Source organism: Chlorocebus sabaeus, chromosome 22, assembly GCF_047675955.1.
Source record: "Chlorocebus sabaeus isolate Y175 chromosome 22, mChlSab1.0.hap1, whole genome shotgun sequence".
NCBI classification, from domain to species: Eukaryota; Metazoa; Chordata; class Mammalia; order Primates; family Cercopithecidae; genus Chlorocebus; species Chlorocebus sabaeus.
In genome coordinates, this window is record NC_132925.1 from 12,096,400 (window position 1) to 12,116,400 (window position 20,001).

General features: G+C 37.4%; 3 protein-coding genes across 13 annotated transcripts in view; 1 reads left to right on the forward strand and 2 right to left on the reverse strand.

The window, feature by feature from the left end:
• Positions 1 to 798: 798 nt before the first annotated feature.
• CGGBP1 (CGG triplet repeat binding protein 1) lies at positions 799 to 4,652 on the reverse strand. Its single transcript, XM_073009664.1, has one exon. It carries the CDS (start codon positions 4,650 to 4,652, stop codon positions 4,149 to 4,151), a length of 504 nt encoding a protein of 167 aa, XP_072865765.1. The 3' UTR covers positions 799 to 4,148.
• LOC103228533 (uncharacterized) lies at positions 799 to 7,637 on the reverse strand. 2 transcript variants are annotated; one of them, XM_007986157.3, is made up of 4 exons: positions 7,402 to 7,637; positions 6,599 to 6,803; positions 5,848 to 5,949; positions 799 to 4,675 (listed from the first exon to the last, which is right to left on the reverse strand). In XM_007986157.3, exons 1-2 carry the CDS (start codon positions 7,632 to 7,634, stop codon positions 6,719 to 6,721), a joined length of 318 nt encoding a protein of 105 aa, XP_007984348.2. In that variant the 5' UTR covers positions 7,635 to 7,637; the 3' UTR covers positions 799 to 4,675; positions 5,848 to 5,949; positions 6,599 to 6,718. The 2 variants fall into 2 exon arrangements, with proteins under 2 accessions (XP_007984348.2, XP_007984346.2); XM_007986155.3 differs by lacking the exon at positions 5,848 to 5,949.
• ZNF654 (zinc finger protein 654) overlaps positions 7,622 to 20,001 on the forward strand; it is an 82,735-nt gene continuing 70,355 nt past the window's right edge. For 7 of the 10 annotated variants that reach the window (XM_007986158.3, XM_038003185.2, XM_007986159.3 and 4 more), the window contains exon 1: positions 7,622 to 8,089. In XM_007986158.3, the coding sequence (XP_007984349.3) occupies positions 7,904 to 8,089 (186 nt within the window). In that variant the 5' untranslated portion in view covers positions 7,622 to 7,903. The remainder of the gene's footprint in view (positions 8,090 to 20,001) is intronic. The other 3 variants (XM_073009663.1, XM_073009662.1, XM_073009659.1) reach the window with 2 other exon arrangements.

Consider the following 20,001-nt stretch of genomic DNA (forward strand, 5'->3'; position numbering starts at 1 on the left):
AAACCCTGTCTCTACTAAAAATACAAAAATTAGCCAGGCGTGGTGGCACATGGCTACTCAGTAGGCTGAGGCAGGAGAATCGCTAGAACCCGAGAGGGTGAATTTGCAGTGAGCTGAGATTGCGCCATTGCACTCCAGCCTGGGGGACAAGAGCGAGACTTCATCTCAAAAATAAACAAACAAACAAATAAATAAACTGGAAGCAGAACTATAGACTTAAGGCCCTTTCTGCCGTTTTGAGTCCAGAAAAAAATAAAAACTGCCTTTTTGCCAAACAGAAGTGATTAGTAGCAGGTTTTCCCTCAAAATTATGTAAAATTGAAATATTTTTGATTTGTATGCATTTTTTGTTACAAGTGGTAATGAGGATATAGCAGTGAAACTTACAAATTAGGTCCTTTAATAACGAATACATCCAAAAGTAAAAAAAAAAAAATGAAAATATTTCCAATTAAAAGCAATGATTAAGCTTAAATACTGTCTATATAATTTGGGAGCAAAAGGGGTATCTGTAGCTATGATGTGAATCTGATTTGACAGATTTTATACTTTTACATTGAGTTTAATGACTAATATTATAAAAGGGAGCTATAACTAGTAGAAAAATAACTCAACAAGATTCTACTGTTTTGGAATCAGGAAATATATTTGTCATTGACTCACAAAACAAAATGTGCTTTCAAAATCTTTTGAAACAATTTTTCTGAAATTTATTTCTAAAAGAGACAAAACTTCAGAAGTGACACGTTTATACTAAGCATACATGCGTGAGCAAAAAATAAGCACGGAATACAAAAATGAAATAGTAAAATTTTAATACAGTATTCTGAATACAAGTAGAATACCACTAGATAAGATTTGTATTTACCTAAGAAATCTATGATAGTATGGGTTGAGATAAACCAGTTTAGGATAGCCACTTCACTATTCACATTTTAATCAGTGTTGACCAGAAGCTAAAACAATTTATTTTAGGCTAAGAGTTGCAATAAAATCATAGACCCAATCTTCCTTGTTATGAATCAAATGAACATGTTTTAAGGTGATTTGTCACTTAATGGTAGCTGGGGTAAGTCATACAACAGAGAGCCCTTACAAAGACTAAGCACCAAATGATGAACTGTTTGTGGCTTTTGTTTTGGGCTTACTTAAGTTTTATTTTGTGTTTTCCATTAACATTCATGTGCAAATTCTTACAGGCAAAATTTTAACATGGAAGTTTCAGCTTGGAGATCTTGCCAACCGCACTTACAACAGTTTTAAAGCAACTGATACTTTCAGAACAATCTCAAGCTTAATTGGTTACCATTACAAGATGCAGAACTTTTTCTTTAATGTTTTCTGGTCCCTGCAAATTCAATAGGGCCAAATGCATTAACTGGAAATAGCATTTTTTTAAGTCTTAATCAAAGATGATAACGGATAAAACAACTATATAGGCTCTCATACACAATCTTTCTAAATTTTCACCCTGTAAGAAATGATTACAATGTCCTTCAGGCTTGTTATACACCCCCACAGAATCAAAAAGAAAGCCAACAAAGAATTTAACATTTCAACAAGCTAGGAACTATTTACTGTAAGCATATCGTGAAATTCTGGAAGACATACTATCAATACTTTGAGAAAACACTATTAACATGTGTTGAAGAAGGCAGTTTATAAATGAAACATTACAAATCTTATGTTTATGCATACAACTTATAAAATAGAAAAAAGTTGCTATTTTTCCAATAGTATAGCATCACACTAACACTATATAGTTAAGATTGAAAACTTCTGTACACACGTTCACTACCCCTCCAAAGCAGCATATGCCTCTTAGACATCCTCATTTGTTATCTAACATATGCCAATCGTGGTTTCAGGGATTTGTATCAGTTTGAGCAGGCTACAACAATCATTCTGCCTTATTTCTTTAACTTTAGACAAAGTCAATTAGTTTCAGGGAACAAAAGTTTCATAATCAATGAAGAAACATTAATACCAAATCCCCACAACAAGATGGAAAACATTTCTAAGGAGAGGATATAATCCTAACAGAATGGACTATGCCCCTAGGTACAGTGAATGTGGGAATTAGGAGTCTGAAAAATACATTAAGATATATAAAATTTAAGTGATTATCAAATCAGTAGTAACTACTAGAAACTTAAATATGAATTATTGATGTTTTTCTAATGTAACATCATCCAGTTTACTGCTTAGGACCACTCTCAAAGCTGATCTGCCATTACATTTTGCCATTAGTGCAAATTAATACCCAAATAATAGGGAGCAGTTTCAATCACATGGAATTTCAAAAAACAGAATGATTGTATATCTAACTTTTTGTATTCTGAAAATAGTGCTATAAAACTCAATTATTCCTAGCTTCTAAAATCTACCATCTTGGATAGTTCAAATTAAACATGGTTGCCTGCAAATTCTTTTCTAGAGGAAGTAAACGCAAAACACATATGGTTATGTTTTGCTGCTGGTCTCCTCATACATGTGCTTCATCAATGAGAGCACTACTCTAGGCATGCATTTATTATATTACTTTAACGTAACTGAACATGAGGAAAACAGTTCACATTTTGATAAGTGATTTGTTTTGGTGGCAGGCTTATTTTTTAATGAAAACAAAGCAAATCTCTGAAGTTAAATGGCCAGTTTGACAACCTGAATTAGAAATTTAAGTCTGTAAAAAAATCTTAAGACATGGAAAGCTGTTACTGAAAAATACACAATCTAACTTTTTTTCACTTTGGCTTTTTCTTTTATAAATGAAGACTTGTGGTAAAAGTCAAAGATAACTCCAAGTCACATAGGGCATCATTTGTCACTGCTTTGTAATAGAAATATATCTCATAAGTATTTTTAACTTGAATTTCAAAGAATTTAAGATTTTTTATTAAAGCTCTAGTCCAAGTTTCCAGCTGTTAAATTTTCAAAAAATATAATTTGGGTCTCTGATAGAACTTAGCTAGGCTAAGCTACTTGGATAACCTTACAGGACAGTGAGGTTCAAACAGAGATCATTTCCTGAACATGGTTGATCTTTAAGAGAATAATTTCCTCACCCAAACAGTTATGCAGGATACTGCCAGATCTCCACTACAAAAAACCTGCCAGAATTTCTAGACAATTGTTTACCATCCATGTTAAAAACCTTGTACCACCGGAGGCAAAGCAGATAAAGTAAACTTGTTTCTAGTCTGTTCACCTAAATAAACTCATAAAGTCGTATAGAAAAATGAATAGAAAGTAATTTTATCTGATCTGTCAGCCAAAAAGATCATTACTAATTCTCTATAAAAGAGAGAAAACTCAACCATAACGTTTAAATAAAAATGCCAACATTGAAGTCTTTTAACAGCAAGACACAGAAAAAAGTTTGCAAATGCAAGATGATGCTTAAAATGAAAGCTGTGGTTTGAAATTAGTATTCATAGTAAGAGACTAAAATCTTGTCACTGCAAAATTCCCGTTGGCTTTTGGCATCGACATTGAAAGATTTTAGTCTTTTGGTCACTTGAAGCTGCTACAAAATACAACAATAAGCCTTTAAAATGGGGGCAGGGGAAGTATGGAATTGAAAGATAGTTAAGGTAACGACATCATATACAAGGAAAACGTAGTTTGAAATAAACAGTCATTTCTGCTAGGGATCTGAAGATATAAGAACAGTTTTCCACTATCCCTTCCTTTTTGAAGAGGATCCTCTAAAGAAAATAATTCCTATAAGTTCCTGTTAAGTGGTGTTGCCTGGCAGCAGCTTCAATAGGCTAGTCTTCAATCCAAGTAATTAAGTAATCTTACAAGGAATAATCATACATGGCAACAGGGTATAAAAGCAGGGCAGTTCTTCCATGCACAAACATTTCAGGAGAAAAACCATTAATTTTAAAGATAACCATCAGGTTTCAGGTATCTTAGCACACTCTAAACCTAGGTTTTGCTTTATACCATTGGTGACTAAAATTAACAATAAGTTTTGCAGTGAGGTGTTTTGTTTTTTTTTTTGCCTGCAACTATATACACATTGCAAAACTATTCTGCGTCACATGATTTTAAATGAAATAAATACAAAAATGAACCACACAATCAACACATAACTTTAATACTCCACATTTATCTTGATCACAATGGCGGTAACCTCCTAGTCAACAATCTTGTGAGTTGAGGAGTTGATTCTCATTCTCATATCCATCAGGAAGATATGCCCTCCGTAGCTGGTCTGACTTAGGTATGGAGCCTCCATTCTTCACATGGCGAGATAGGAAAGCACGGACTGCTGGGTGGTCAGCCTTCTCAAGTGGGATGTTGGCTTCCAGGCACATTTTCACAAAGTCCTGGATAACACTGACTTTCTCTGTTTGCGCAGTACTGTTGCACTGAAGAGATGCAGTTAGGGGCCTCTGCTTCTTTCTCACATTCTGCTCTTCAAATTCTGCCTTCCTCTTGGTATGAGTCTTTGACTTGAGGTGGTCACTAATGGCAGACTTGCGAACATGATTCAGAACCACATTGCAAGAAGTGCAGAAGAGTTTTCCTCCATCCTCATGCAGCTCACCTCCAAACTCAGTGACTCGATCCAGGGGAGTCACATACAGAGCAGTCTTAGAACGGTTTCGAGCAGGTGGTGCTGTTACTACAAATCGCTCCATTCTGACTCTAAATAAATATGGTTCTTTTAAGACAAAAGAAACAAAGATAAGTATTATAACAACAGTTCATTCTGGAACAATAAAAGGCAGTATATAAACACTTTAAGATTAAATACTTCAAAACAACTTAAATTAGTAGACTGTGTGTCTATTAATCTTAGCTTACCTGAAATACATAAGGAAAGGCAAAACTAGAACAAGTTACTAAGCAGTAGCAATCAGGTCTATTCCTTGATTTTTATGAAATTCAAATAAATTATACTATAAAGAAAGAACTCAAACTATCCCAGATGTCACTATTATTTAGGGAAACCTAATAACAGGTCAACATTTAGGATATAAATTACATTCAGGATATAAATTGTATTAATCTCATCCAATTTAGATATGCATTCAAGTTCAAAAGAGTTTCTTTCCTGTCACAATTCTGGGACAACTGAGTTTAGAAAACTGTGGACAAAGTTTTTCAAACAGGTGGGCCTAAAAACTGCCATAATTCTATATGAAGATGAATATAATTTCCAAAACTGTTCTGAGTAAAAACCACACAAAAAAATTTAATTAACAGCAACAATGACATTAAATTGTAAAGCCAAAATACATAGTTCAAAGTAAGTTATTTTGTAATGCATGTATACCTCTGTTTTCTAAAAGGTGTTTCGATATGCAGTCTTATTTCTCCAATACTTTTTTGTTTCCTTTTCCCATTAAAATTAGTAATTACATTTAACATTTACTTCACTTATTAACTAGTAAGAACAAAATCAAGAACATAGTGTCTAGTATACAGCAGAACCTCAATTAAAATTTGATGGAAAAAGTAAATGAGTACCTTCACTATTTGTCCAAATATTTATATTTAATCTAGAAGCAGCTTAATAATTTCTCAATTTACAACAGTAACACACTTTTATGAGCACTGCACTAAATACCAACATCACAGCATTATGGGCATTGAAACCTTTAGATAATGAACATATTTTGGTAGGTGACAAATCATCAAGTCAATTGTTCCCTGGCCATACCTTTGGGCTCTTACAATAACCAAGACTTAAGAAGTTAAAGTGAATTTGATAAAATTCAAGATGGAATTCTGTCTGCATAAATATGACAGAGAAATAATTCTAAGTGTGCTCTGAAGAATGACGCTTTATAAGTGTAATCAGAAACGATGGAGTATTCAATGAATACATACTAGAGAATAGCTGGGTAACATGAACTCTGTTTCAAAAGAACTTTAAATTGCCAACGTATCAGACATTCATGGATCCAGAAGATTAAACATTCCACAGAAATTCTGAAAAGTACGACAAAGTCTAGGTTTTAATAGATTTACTTTTTCCTTTTTCCACCTTTTTTTTTTAATTGCATAGCCCTCATTTGCCAAATATTGTGTTAGGCTACAGGTTTGCAACGGCAGAGAAGACAGCTATGACTCCTACCTAGTACTTACCATTACACGTTTATATTCTAAGTAAATGGTATGTGTTTTACACTCCCCCGACAAATCAGTAATAATTATGATTAACGGTTCTAACCTAGTTGTGGGAAATATTAAATATTTGTGCCCCATAATGCGTAAATCTTACTTTCTACGTAAAAAATCTTGTATCTTTAAACATCTGGATTTCAAAAACAATAAGCATGTACTTCTTTACAGCATAAAATGCTCAAACATTTGTGCTAATGCGAAAGGCCTATACTTTCCAATGTGTTTGTAATTTCAAAAAGTCTGTTTGTGTTACTGCAGAGGCAAATTTCCACCCAGTAGAGGATGCTCGAGTTTACACACCCAAAGAACAAAAGTGTTTTCAGTAGAAGATAAAGACATTTTCAACAGATGAAGAAATTAAAAAGTGCAGGAATTAGCCAACAAAAGAGAAAAAGCAAATCGTTTACTAGATCAAAATAAAACTCATCATAAGTTTTCAAGTTAAAATGTTTACCGGATTAGTTTCCAGTTTTTTTCGTCTTGATACTTAGCAGGGAAGGGTCTCCAGAGCAAAACCAGAGACGCATCAAATCCTGGCACTTTCCGTTTGTTCAACCCCGGAGATGCCTTCAAATCAGTTTTTCAACAAGTGGTGGTGGGGAAATAGTTTCTGGGCTTGCACCCGATTTTCCCTGCGGTGCCAGGAAGTCATGCCTTTACTGTAAAACACGAAAAACAAATGGAAGGAAAAAATGGGGGACGGAAGGAGGGCGACTGAAAAGATGAACAAGAACGTCAACAACTGCCACCACGAAGGTGTTTCTAAAACCACTTTATAGGTAACTCCACACTACAAACCCGATCCCAGCGTTTACCCTAACACTTCCCCTCCCATGTCCTCCTCCGTGGTCCGCCCGCTTGGCACCTCCTCCCGCTCCCCAGGCCCCGGGGTTCGGGCGGGGGCGGGGGAGAGGCGGGGCGCGGGACGTTCCCGACGTCTGGGCTCCCACCTCGGGCGCCGAGCCCAGCACGCCGGCGCCCCGCCGTCCCGACCCCGCTAGCCGGGCAGGGCCGAGTCCCAGGTGCCAGCTGTGGGCCCGGGAACTCGACAGCCGAGTTGGCAGCAGTCTCAAGGGAGGCGGCGGCAGGCGCCTGGCGGAGGCGGCCGCTGTCAGGCTTCCCGTCTCCTCCCTCTTCCTCCCGCCGACAACTGTGCCCCGGCCCCGCCCCCGGTTCCAGCTTCAGGACGGAAGGCCCCGGGCCCAGAGCCCGCACCAACGGCTGGGCCCACCCTCGGCCTCCCTATCTCCTTGGTACCGTAGGATCGAGGCCGCCGTTAGGGAAAGTGGAAGAGGCCCGGCCGGAAAGGAAAAGAGAAGGAAAAAGGAGGAGCAAGGGAATAAGAGAGGAGGAAGATCCGTCGCTGCCGCCGTCGCCGCCGTTGCCCGATCGAGCCCCGCGGCGGCCGCCGTGTCCCCCGCCGCGCCCCGTCCGCCTGCACCGCCTATGGCAGAGCCCGTAGGCGGTCCCCAGCAACCGCCGAGCAGCATTGACCAACAGTCGGCCGGTCTATCAAACGGACTGCTGATTTCACCAATAGTAGTAGAAGGGCGGGCATGGGCATGATTGGCAGCTTGCGTTTTCCAGTGAAAACTGGGGGCGTGGGTGGGCGGAGCCGGAAGTAGAGCCCAGCCGAGAGGCCCCTGTCCGGCTAGGGAGGAGGGAAGGGGGAGGGAACTAGAGAGGAGGAGGAGGTTAGCCTAGGCAGCTACAGCGGCGGCGGCGCAGGGGCTGGTACGCGCTGGGCGGCGAGAGCCTCATGGCGGAGGAAGAGAGCGATCAAGAGGCCGAACGCCTCGGAGAAGAGCTTGTGGCCATTGTGGAGTCCCCGCTGGGCCCTGTGGGGCTTAGAGCTGCGGGCCACGGCAGAGGCGGCGCTGGCAGCGGCAACTGCGGCGGCGGCGTCGGGATCAGCAGTCGGGATTACTGCCGACGCTTCTGTCAGGTGAGGCGCCCGTTGGCCGCCCCGACTTGTCACCCGGGTCCTGGGCCTCTCTGCGTCTCCTGGCCTTCTAGTCCATGAATCTGGTCTATGTCCAGTGCCCGCTCCTCCCCAACAAGGAGGGTGAGGCTGAAGCTCCCTCCTCCACCTATCCGGCTTGGGTGGGGGGCGGGGAGCAAGGCGAGGGTCACCCACGGGCTTAGGGTTGCTGAGAAAGTGAGAGTTTGTCGGGAATGGAGGGGCTGGAAAGAAGGAAGGTCGGCTGTCCGGAAAGCTCTGTCCTGACATGCCGTCCCTACCCCAAACAGACCTTCCTGCCCCAGAGTCCCGCCTTTCTTATGTTTCCTACCCTGCCTGGTCTTTCTCACCTCATTTGGCACCTCTGGAAACATTTTCTGCCTTCCCCTCTCCGCCGATTGCCCCCCGTGTTCTCCCCTTTTTTCCAGGATGGGAGACATGCCATCCTTCCTGTCACTGCCACTGTTCACCCTCTTCTAGGGTCTCCTGTCATCCCCTCACAAGATCTCGCTGGGCCGGCTCTCCAGTTGGCGTAGACGCTGACCCACGGTGATTTAGTTACTTTTTTCGGACAGAGGGTGCGTTAAGGCAGTGTGATTGTCATTTTTTTTTTTTTTAACCTCCTTCCCTTGACACACACACTCTTTTCCAATTAACTGCTCATAATGAAAGTAATTTTCCTTAAACTCTTGCTCCGGTTAACATTACCAATCTCCCTCACCCTTCAATTTATAATTTATTTTATTTAGCCTGTAAAATACAGTGTCTGAATGGTGACATTAAATTATTTACTCAGTCGACCGTCACAGGGGTTTGATGTTGTTCAAAGTGTTTGTAATCAAATATGGCAAATATACCCCTACTTGTTTAGGGGTAAAGTTTGAGTACTCTGAATTCTCATCTACTTGCATTTATAAGTTAAACGGTTTGTTCCCATTCACAACAGTCTTTTTTTGCAAGCTATTTTGGAAAAAAAAAAAAAAATTAACTGCTCCTTTTCCATCCCATCCCTTTTAAAATGTGTCTATTATTTTGGACGTACAGGGTTCAGATTCTGGCTCCACCATCTCCTGGCAGAAATTACTACCTTGAACAAGTTACTCTGTGTCAAAGAGGAATAATAGTTAAATAAATATGTGAAGGGTTTGAATCAGGTAGCTATTAATTTCGTTCTGATAACAAGTAGGAAATAAGTTAATGAGAAGTGGGCATCATGTTTGCTGACATTTCTTTCAATGCTTGTACGGAATTTCTTTCAGTGCTTGTAAGGGAAAGCTTGTAAGAATTCCCTTACAAGCACTGAAAGAAAAAGGATGGAGTTGACATTTTTCAGGTAAGTTTTTAATGCTTTAATTTAAATTGCCTTTTGAATTCATGATTTCCCCCAGTGTCATAAAGAAGTTGGTTTGAAGGGTGTGTCAGTTTCTTTGGCATTGCTATTTAATGACTTTCTTGAAAATGTATTTTTATTTTGATAATTGGCATTCACTTTTATTTTGAAAATTGGCATTCAGTGTCTTGTTTTCAGAGCACTTGTTTTTTCTAACCATATCTTTTACATCTAGAAACCACGCTATTGGTAGATTTTGTATCTATAGGAATTGTAAACTCCTGAAGATTAGGATACAATTTATATTTTTAATATATTCAGGGGCTGAAAATCTATTTAATTTTTTTGTTTTGCTTTTTATATCAATAACGAGCAACTAAAATTTTAAAATAAATGACAAATTTAGCCTGAAAACACAGTGACTGAATAGTGACAGTACAATATTTTAAGAACAAATGAAGTTGACTACTTTATGACTTCCCTACCTCCTGTATATCCAAGGAAATAAAACAGGAAGAACTTAATGAACGTTTATTTTCTATTGCTAAATTATGTTAGATTGACATACTTTCATGTTACCAACTTTTACCTGAAACATAGTTTATTACCTGAAACTTTACATATTTTATAATACTCTGGATTACTGATAGATATGCTTTGAGGTTCTGTCCTGATTTTACTTTGCAGGTGAGCTTTGTGAAGTCCTTTTTCATATTAAAGCTTTTGGATGGAATAAAATATTCCTTTATTAATTTGACTTGTATGTACCAGAAATAAAATTCTGCCATAGTAATTGCTTCATTTGTCAGTAAGGGAAGCAGGGGATTATTTAATCTAATTCCTAGTCGAAGATTTCTTTTTAAAAATTTGGTTTTCTGACACTTACTGAGACTAATATTAAGTATAATAATTTGTATTTATTAGTGAATGACTTATTCATGAGTAATGAAATGGATATTGTGCAGTTGGGGTATGTGACAGTTAACTAAATACATGAATTATACAGACAGCCTAGTGGTGTTTCAAAGAAAGGCTCTGGTTTATCTTCCTCTTTTTAGAGGGAAATATGAATCAAAATTTCTTGGCAGTTAGTTGTGTGGGCAAAGGGAGAGAGGAAGGAACACTTCTTTTCCAGAGTGGTTTTTGTGTCTTTTACCATAAGGAAAAGTAAAACAGAAGATACAGTGTAATGTTGGACTGGCCCTATCACATCCTCCCTTGGCTCTTGTTAGCTGACTCAATAAATGCTTAAATAAAACTGGCCCTTAACTGATACTTAATTTGCTTTGAGGATGAAAAGTAGGGGAAAGTAACTGTTATGGAAGACCTACTAACTCTTAAGCTTCAGACAGCAAGTAACATAGCTGAAATTGAGGACTGAGCAAGTTAATGTGTCTTAGTTTCCACTATGTAGACATGCTGGGATTTGAACTCAGTCTTCAGTTTCTGCTGAAAAGCAGATTGAAATTATAAGTAAATCCTCAATTATAGAGGGATTTTTTTTTTTTTTTTTTTTTTTGCAAGTGCTGTGAAAGGAAAAAAGTTACTGGAAATAACTTGGTATCATGGATGAAAAGTTTATAAAGTACTCTTTCATTATGACACAGTAGTAAACAATATTTCAAGAAGCAGACTATTATTGTCTGACTTGTTAAGTGCTGTAAACACTTTTCTAATTCCTGAAAGTTTTAATGATTCAATTTATTTTGTCACCAAATACGCTGAATTTTTTTGTTATAAATTGATTGTAAACTAAGGAAGTTAAGATACTTCTTAGTACAGTGCCAGAATGAATGTAATGAGTAATAAAAAAGGATTTCTGGAACCACTTTGATATGTTGATTGAAATATAATTTAAAATTATTTCATAGTACAATGGGGTTAATATTCGTGCCACAAGGATGTCATGAATCTAAAAAGAGAGAAGAATATAAAGTACTTAGTATTGTACCTAGCACACAGATAGACTTAAATAGGTAGATGCTATTAGTATTTCTCTCTTGTAAAATCCTCTGAGGATTCAGGAGGGACGTTAGAGATAATCTGTAGGTAGCTTATAATTTGTGTTTTGCACTAAACTTGAGAGAAAATTTAGAAATGTTACAATTCTTAAATTCTGTTATTTAACTAGAAAAGCTGAATGCTTCTGGTGAAACACAATGATTTATAAAACAATTATGGCAGGGGTTCGTAACATCTCTATGGCAGGGGTTCTCGGATTTTGTTTCCCTTAGGAGACATTTGGCAATGTCAGGAGATACTTTTGATTGTCATGATTGAGGTTTGCTGCTGACATCTAGTGCATGGAGGCTAGAGATGCTACTGAATATCCTACAATGCACAGGATAGCTCTAACAGCAAAGAATTATCTGGTCCGGAATATCCATAGTGCCGAGGTTGTGAAACTTGGCTGTACCCTTACTTTGGGACTCTTAGTGGGTACCTTATATGTGTAATGCTGATATAAATGGCAGCAAAGTTTTTAATGATCCTCAAATACTTTTTAAGTAATGACTATGGGCCAGGCACTGTAATAGCTGCCTTAAGAGATGGTATTCACAGAAAAGAGAGTTTGTCTCATTGTGTTATAAAATCCATTCTAATGTCTGTTAATTTAGAGAAATTAAAATTTGTCTCAGGAAGAAACAATCCTTATTTCTTGGTTTTGGTATAGGATTTACATAATACTTATTAGAGCTCTATGAGTAGTTTTCTAGGGTATAATACATTTTTACTAATTCTTGCTATTAATTGGGATTATTTTTACTTTATCTTTAATTTTTATTAATGTACATAGTTTTAAGAAGTCATGTAAGGCCTAATTACCAGGAATTGCATTTTGGTGCTAATGAAGACTTGGTTTAAACAAGGTGGGCATTTATTTCTTATGTAAAAAAATCTTTAATAGACAGTGTAGGGATGGTACAGTGGCCATACTATCATTTGCTCTTTCTTACCAGTCATCCTTGTCTTACTATCCTGAGTTTGTGACATGATCCAGGGTAGTTGCTTGAGTCCCAACTATCACATCTGACTTCCCAATGGCAGGAGCTGGTTGTCTCTATGGTGTAAACCAAAACAACTTGTCCTAAATCCTACTCAGTGACCCACTTTCATCTTGTGAGTTATCCCCATCTGAAAAGAATGTTAGGAAATTTTTCTAGATTTTTGTTTCTTGATCAACACATGCCTATGATTCTGTCAGTATGGAAGAAAACAAGAATAGATATTATTGAAACAACCAGCTTCCTTCTTTTCCTTTCTTTTTGCCACAGCTTATAACAAAAAATAGCAGTCATGTCCTGTCTTCTTCCTTTTCTACTTCTTATTCTCCAGAGGCTATCACTGGCAACTCTTTGAGTTTTGATGTTTACCTCTATATTTATAAGTAATTTTTTCCCTAGTTGTTTTAGATGGAATCAGTTGGCCTAGTACAGGAAGGACTTAGGGACTACCTTACTGTCTCACTATTGATCTCACTATTGAGCATGTTCACTATGTACACTTCGATTATACGCCGTTTTTGTTTATCCCCTTCCTTCCTCCTACTCTGTGTCCAAATGTTCAGTCTCTCAGAGAATTAGGAGTTAGTTTCCATTGTTTTGTTAGGGGAGGGACCCGGGGGAGATTTTGAACTGATCTTTTTGTTTCTGACTCTGTTTTCACTTCTTTTGGTGGTATGTGGTGCCTCAAATTCCTGAGATGTTCTGGGGTTCTGGGGTTTTTTCAAGCACACATTAGCTTGTTCCCAAACTCCCTCTACTGATGGCTTGGCTTTCAGTTTCTTGGGTCTATTAAGTCAGTTACCACCCATCCATCTAATTTCCAATACCCATTTGTAGATATCTCTCCTTTTACATTGCTTTGTCCTGTGGGTTTTGCTCTTTTCAAACACAAATATTTTTACTGTTATTTTAGTGGAGTTTTCAAGTAGGATCAGATGTAAATGTGGTTCAGTCTGTCACATTTAACCAGAAGTCTCAAATTAGTTTTCTAGCTCAGTAAATAATAGTATGAAACATGAAAAGTATTGAAAATAATTTGCAGTCACTTACTTTTGAAAAAGAGTATCCTATTTTCTGATCTATTCTGTAGTGAATATCCAGAGCTAGAAATAATTTAATTACATTGATTTACATTATGTGTTCCTTTTGGCCAAATTATTTTTATTTCTCAATTGCAAATGAAAATTTTAGCTTTTTAAAAAGTTTTCAACTTTTGTCACATTTGGGATATTTCAAGTCTTCATAAAAGGTGAATTCCCTGGAAAGACATTAACTTGTTTATTATAATTAGGAAAAAACAAAGCAAATGAATCATGTTGATGGCTGTATTTGGGGAGCTAAATTTTTTTGTTGTTGTTGTTATTGTTGCTCCTTAATGCCTTTATAGGTTGACTTTCAGAGTTGAGTTGAACTGATTGTTCATAATGACATTATTTGTAATAGCAAATCATTGAAAACCACCTAAATGACTATTATTAGGGGAGTTAGTACATATAATGTAATCCTATGTCCCTTCTCCCTAAACAATCATGTATTTAAAGAATATTTATTCATATAAGAAACTGTTTATAGTATAACTACTGAAAAGACACAGGACAAAGGTGTTTCACTTTTGTAAACAAAAAGACTGAAATATACCAAATTGTTGTTAACTTTGTAGTGTTATGCTTATGGCTGAATTTTATTTTTTACATTTGCTTATTTTTTAGATTTAAAAAAATTAAACCTACTTTATAATCAAAGAAAAAATAAAGTATATAAAATAAATTTCATTTTCTGTTTCTCACAGATTGTTTATTATTACTATTTTTTTGAGACAGGGTCTGGCTGGCTGTGTCGCTCAGGCTGGAGTGCAGTGTCTGCCATCTAGGCTCACTGCAGCCTCCCTGTCCCAGGCTAAAGTGATTCTCAGCACCCACCAGCCCCCACCCCCAGTACCTGGGACTACAGGCATGCACCACCATGCCTGGCTAAATTTTTGTAGTTTTAGTAGAGATGAGGTTTTACCATGATCTGCAGGCTGGTCCTTTTTTTTTTTCTTTTTTTCTGAGACGGAGTCTTGCCCTGTTGCCCAGGCTGGAGTGCAGTGACCTGATCTCAGCTCACTGCAAGCTCCGCCTCCCGGGTTTACGCCATTCTCCTGCCTCAGCCTCCCGAATAGCTGGGACCACAGGCGCCGGCCACCTCGGCCGACTAGTTTTTTGTACTTTTTAGTAGAGACGGGGTTTCACCGGGTTAGCCAGGATGGTCTCGATTTCCTGACCTCGTGATCCGCCTGTCTCGAACTCCCAAAGTGCTGGGATTACAGGCTTGAGCCACCGGGCCTGGCTGCAGGCTGGTCTTAACTCCTCAGGTCAAGTGATTCACCCACCGTAGCCTCCCATGGTGCTAGGATTACAGGCATGAGCCACCGCGCCTAGCCCTAGATTGGTTATTTTGTACAAATAGGTGCAAAGTTATTTTGAGTATGATGAAATTTTAATTGTTTCCCCAAAACATGTGAGATGCTTTTTTAAAAAAATGAATTGGTTAAACTTATGAACATCATTTTAGAATGACCAATGAAGTTCTAAACTTCAGTGACTTTTTAATACATAGTCTTTCATTAGATCCATGATTATTATTGCTTTCCAAATAACCACTCATTACATTGCTTAAAAAATCTATCCCGGCCAGAGTGTGGTGGCTCACACCTGTAATCCCAGCACTTTGGGAGTCCAAGGCAGGCAAATTGCTTGAGCTCAGGAGTTTGAGACCAGCCTGGGCAACATGGTGAAACCCTATCTCTACAAAAAAACAAAAAATTAGCTGGGTGTGGTGGCACACACCTGTAGTCCCAGCTACTTGGAAGGCTGAGGTGGGAGGATCGCTTATGCCCAGGAGGCGGAGTTTGCAGTGAGCAGAGATCTTCAGCCTGGGTGACAGAGCGAGACTGTGTAAAAAACAAAAAACAAAACCTCAGTTTTAATTTTGTAGATACAATGGCAGGAGGAAATAATATTTAAATGGAGTCATTCCTTTTAAGTTTTTTAGTTATATCATCTTTTCACAGTTCTACCAAACACAAGTAAGACACCATTTGTACTGTTATTATTGGCACTGAATTTTCTGGCTTTCCTGCCAAAATGTGCTAAACTATACCTTAAAAATTATAAACAAAAACAAGAACTTTACGAAACCTGTAGTAAAATATTTGTCTGGTAAGATATGTGAAGAAATAAAATAAGATCAATTAAATCTGGCCCATTGAATGACACGTTAATTGTATATTAATATGTAATGTTAAAGATATTAGGAGGTAGTGGGACATTGTGGCAAACTAAATTTGAGAGAGGTTGAATTGTATAATTTATGAAATCCTAGAGTCCAGTACATTAACACTGTATACTGTCAACTTTTCAAAGCAGTGGTGAATACAAAAATAACCTAAAGACTCTAAGCAGTAGAAAAGTCACTAATGTGAAGGTTGAAGCTTGTCAGTTATATAAGGCATTGGGGATATGGTGGTAAGCAAACAGACATTGCCCAATTTTGTGTGCAGTTATAACTTTGGTAAGTGCTATGAAGAAAAGGCATGTAATACTACAAATGGGAACTAATAGGCTTGACTATGTATATTTGGATACCTGGGCAAGTTCTGCTCTACTGAGATCCTTTGGTTTGGTTTGATATGTTCAATTTAAGGTGCTTTTGCCTCATCCAAGGAGAGATCTTGAAGATAGCTGGATTTAACAGAAGCTAGAGCTCAAAAGGGAGGTCTGGTTATCATAGCTGTGTGGATGGTATTCAAAGTCATATGTGTGAATGAGCTCACATAGGGAGAGAAAATAGACTAGGAAAAGGAGAGGACCTTAAAACTAAAGCTTGAGGAGCCTCAAAATTGAATGTCTCAGTAGGAAAGAATGAGTCTTCAAATAAAGTCTGAGAAGGATTAAAGAGGTTTCAAAAACCCAGAGCACTGTGGTGTCACAAAAGGCAAGGGAAGAGAATGTTTTAGGATGGGGTGAATGGTAACTGCATTGCAGACTGTTGAGATCCAATCGTTGAATTAACATGGAGTCTTGGGTGACTCTAAACAGAGCTGTTTTGGTGTAGTGATGGGATCAGGAGTCAGGCTGGAATAGTTCCAAGAGTGGGAGGTGAAGGAATAGACAGTAAGTGTAAATAACCTATAAAGGAGAAGGAAAGATATGGTGGTAACTGGAGGCATTGTGGATTGAAGGGAACAATTTTCTTTTTTTCTTTTAGTAAATTGGTGTAAACTGTGTACACTTAAAATCTAGTGAGAATGATCCATTTGAAAGGAAGCTACAAATCTACAAAAGAAGGGATTATCTATATTATAAGACCCCTGAAGGGGAGGAAGGACAACACTGAAAGCACAAGTGGAGGGGTGTTACTTTTTATAGGAGTTTTCGTGGTAGGAGTAAAGTTCATTTGTTAAGAGTACATGGAGGTAGTTGGTAGCTGATTAGAGAGGTATGTTGAATTGACCCACAGAACCATTTGAATTTGATCATTGTGAATGCAGAGTGACCACTAGTATGTACCTTTGTTCATCAGTGCTTATTTGTCTAGGTGAAGGCATAAAAAATGAATTACATTCATTCAGGATTGGGTGTAGACTATGATAAATCAGTTAATTAACTTTGAAAAAGAAAGGGACAGACAGGTTCATTTTCGGGCTCCACTTGTGGCCAAACATAGTACAGAGAAGTAAAAGGAGAATAGAAGTGGTTGTATCAGTACATATTAATTAGACAGGTGCACAAAATTGCCCTGTGTACTGTGAAAATAAGTGTGCATAATGTCCTAATAAAATATGTACAGTTTGTTAATATGTATTTCTACAACTGGAGTTTATTGACATTAACCAGTATGTTTTGGTTACTCTAAAGTTGAAATATTATAAATACTATTCCTAGTGATTTGATGTGTGTATGTTAATGTTTTTAATATCTGAAAGCTATTATGGGAATACTTTCTATATGTATATGCTGTTTATATGTATATAACTCATTTTGAATGCTTTTCATGAATCAGGGACTGTGATAAGTCCTTTACCTGCTTTAGCTCATTTAATCCACTACCCTACAAGCTATGTGCCATTATTCTCATTTTTATAGGTCAGGAAACTAAGACCAGAAGAAATGGCTTGACTAAGTCCTGTACCTAGTATGTGATAATCAGACTGTAACCTAGCCAGTTTGACAGTCAAAAGCCAGCCCCTGCACTCAGCCTCTACAGTATACATATACATTGTATTGTATCTAGGAATAAGCATTTGGTATCTATTGTATCATCTGTGCATATATATTTGATATATACTGTAGCTTACTAAAGCAGTTTTGATTGAGTGGAAGCATTGGAATGGACACTGTTGAAAAGACACCAGGCAGCAGAAACTAAAGATGTTCATAAACGTGAAACAGAAGAAAAAAATCAAATTCAGTCTAGCAGAAGTTCCCCATCAGAAGTGATTCTCAGGCCAGGCACAGTGGCTTACACCTGTAATCCCAGTACTTTGGGAGGCCGAGGCAGGTAGATTACCTGAGTCCAGGAGTTCAAGACCAGCCTGGCCAACATGGTGAAACCCCATGACTATTAAAAATACAAAAATTAGTCGGGCATGGTGGTGCATGTCTGTATTCCCAGTTACTAGAGAGGCTGACGCAGGAGAATCACTTGAACTCTGGAGGCAGAGGTTGCAGTGAGTCTAGATCGTGCCACTGCACTTCAGCCTGGGTGACGAAGTAAGACTCTTGTTTAAAAAAAAAAAAAAAAAAGTGATTCTCAACTCTTAGTCCACCCCCCAACCCACTTGAATGTGATATACTTAGATGAGATAGTAACAAGGGCTCAGTTATAACTTTTCTTCATCGCACTTAACTACACAAAACAGGACAATGTTTGCTTAGCACTATATCCCCAGTGTCTTATATAATTGACAAGCTTCAACATTCACATCAGTGACTTTTCTGCTACTTAGATGGAGAGTCTTTTAGTTATTTTTGTATTCACCACTGCTTTGGAAAGTTGACATTATAGAGTGTTAATGTACTGTACTTTAGTATATATAATATATTAGTAATATAATAATAATTTAGTAATATAATATATTGCACAAATTATAGCAGTTCTCAAAATACAAAAGTTATGGTGACTACAAACCAGTAGAAGTTATTTTATGTTTATTATCTTGTGTTTTGAAAGCAGGAGGGTATGGGATGTGTTTTAAATGTTTATCATAAATGATTAAAGTTTGTCAGTCTCTCCATATTTACATTTAACCTTGAATATCTGGAAATCCTGCCAGTCCCAAATACAATGGATGTGCTTTTTTGCCCTTTATCTGTCTTACTGTGGTTTGACAAATCTCTCAAATTATAGAATTTATTTTTAAAGTCTAAAATTTACATATATTCCATTCTTATGACAGCATGAAGATCTCTTTCAGCTGATCGAGTACAGATAACCACAACTTTTCTGGACTACAATTTACCAAGCTATGTTAGAAACCTTAAACTAATTTGTACCTTTTGACTTAGTCATTTTCCTGATAGCATTCATTTATGAGGAATTATAAATTTGGACACAATACTATTCTTCATAGCATTAATTATAATTAATGTAATGAATGAATTAAAATAGGAAACCAGAACATCTAAAATAGGTGAATATCTTTTCATCTCCCATAAATTAAAATTTTATGCAGCCATAAAAAATTATCTTTTCAGTGTCTATGTAAAGTTTTATTTGCATTTTCTTGGTGAGCAGATCCAAATTTCTTTTTTTTTTCAATCAGATTCTTTTAAGAATTTCAAAACTTGCCAAACAAGTCCAACCCAACAATAATCCAGACACACCAAAAAAAGTTATGAACCTTTACTATACACCACTGTGGCAAAGGCAACACTGCCTGTTTTTTTTTTTTTTTGCAAATAAATCATATTGGTGTTTGCCCATTTAATTTTATATATTCTGTGATTGCTTTCATGATATAACAGCAGGGCTGAATAATTGGGTTGGAGAAAGTATAGCCCATAAGCTACTTTCTGGCCCCTTAAGAAAAAGTATGTCAGTTCCTGTCCTAGATTCTCATTTATTGTTTGCAACAACTCTGTGAAATAAGTACTGTTTTTATCATCATTTTGTGAATGATGCAGCTGAGACTCAGAGAGATTAAGCAGCTACCTTAAGACACACAGCTAGAAAAGGGATCAAGATGTTAATAGTAGTTATATGTGGGCAGTGCAGTGATGGTTACTGTTTTCTCATATATTATCCAAATTTAATGTAGTGAGTATAAAACATAAAGCATAATCAAGAGGAGGGAAAGATAAAAAACGTAGGTAGAAGAGAATTGTGAGAATGTTAAAACTCACTCATCTTTTCTCAATTTATTACTTTGATTTCCTGCATATCATCCTGTGTTTATAAACTTAGAGTAGATATACAATTTTTGCTTTCCTTCCTGTAACCTAAAACTGTATTATGCAGTTCCCCAATTCTTGATTTGATTTAAAAAGAAAGAAATTATTATCTCGTTTCTTAAAAACTTC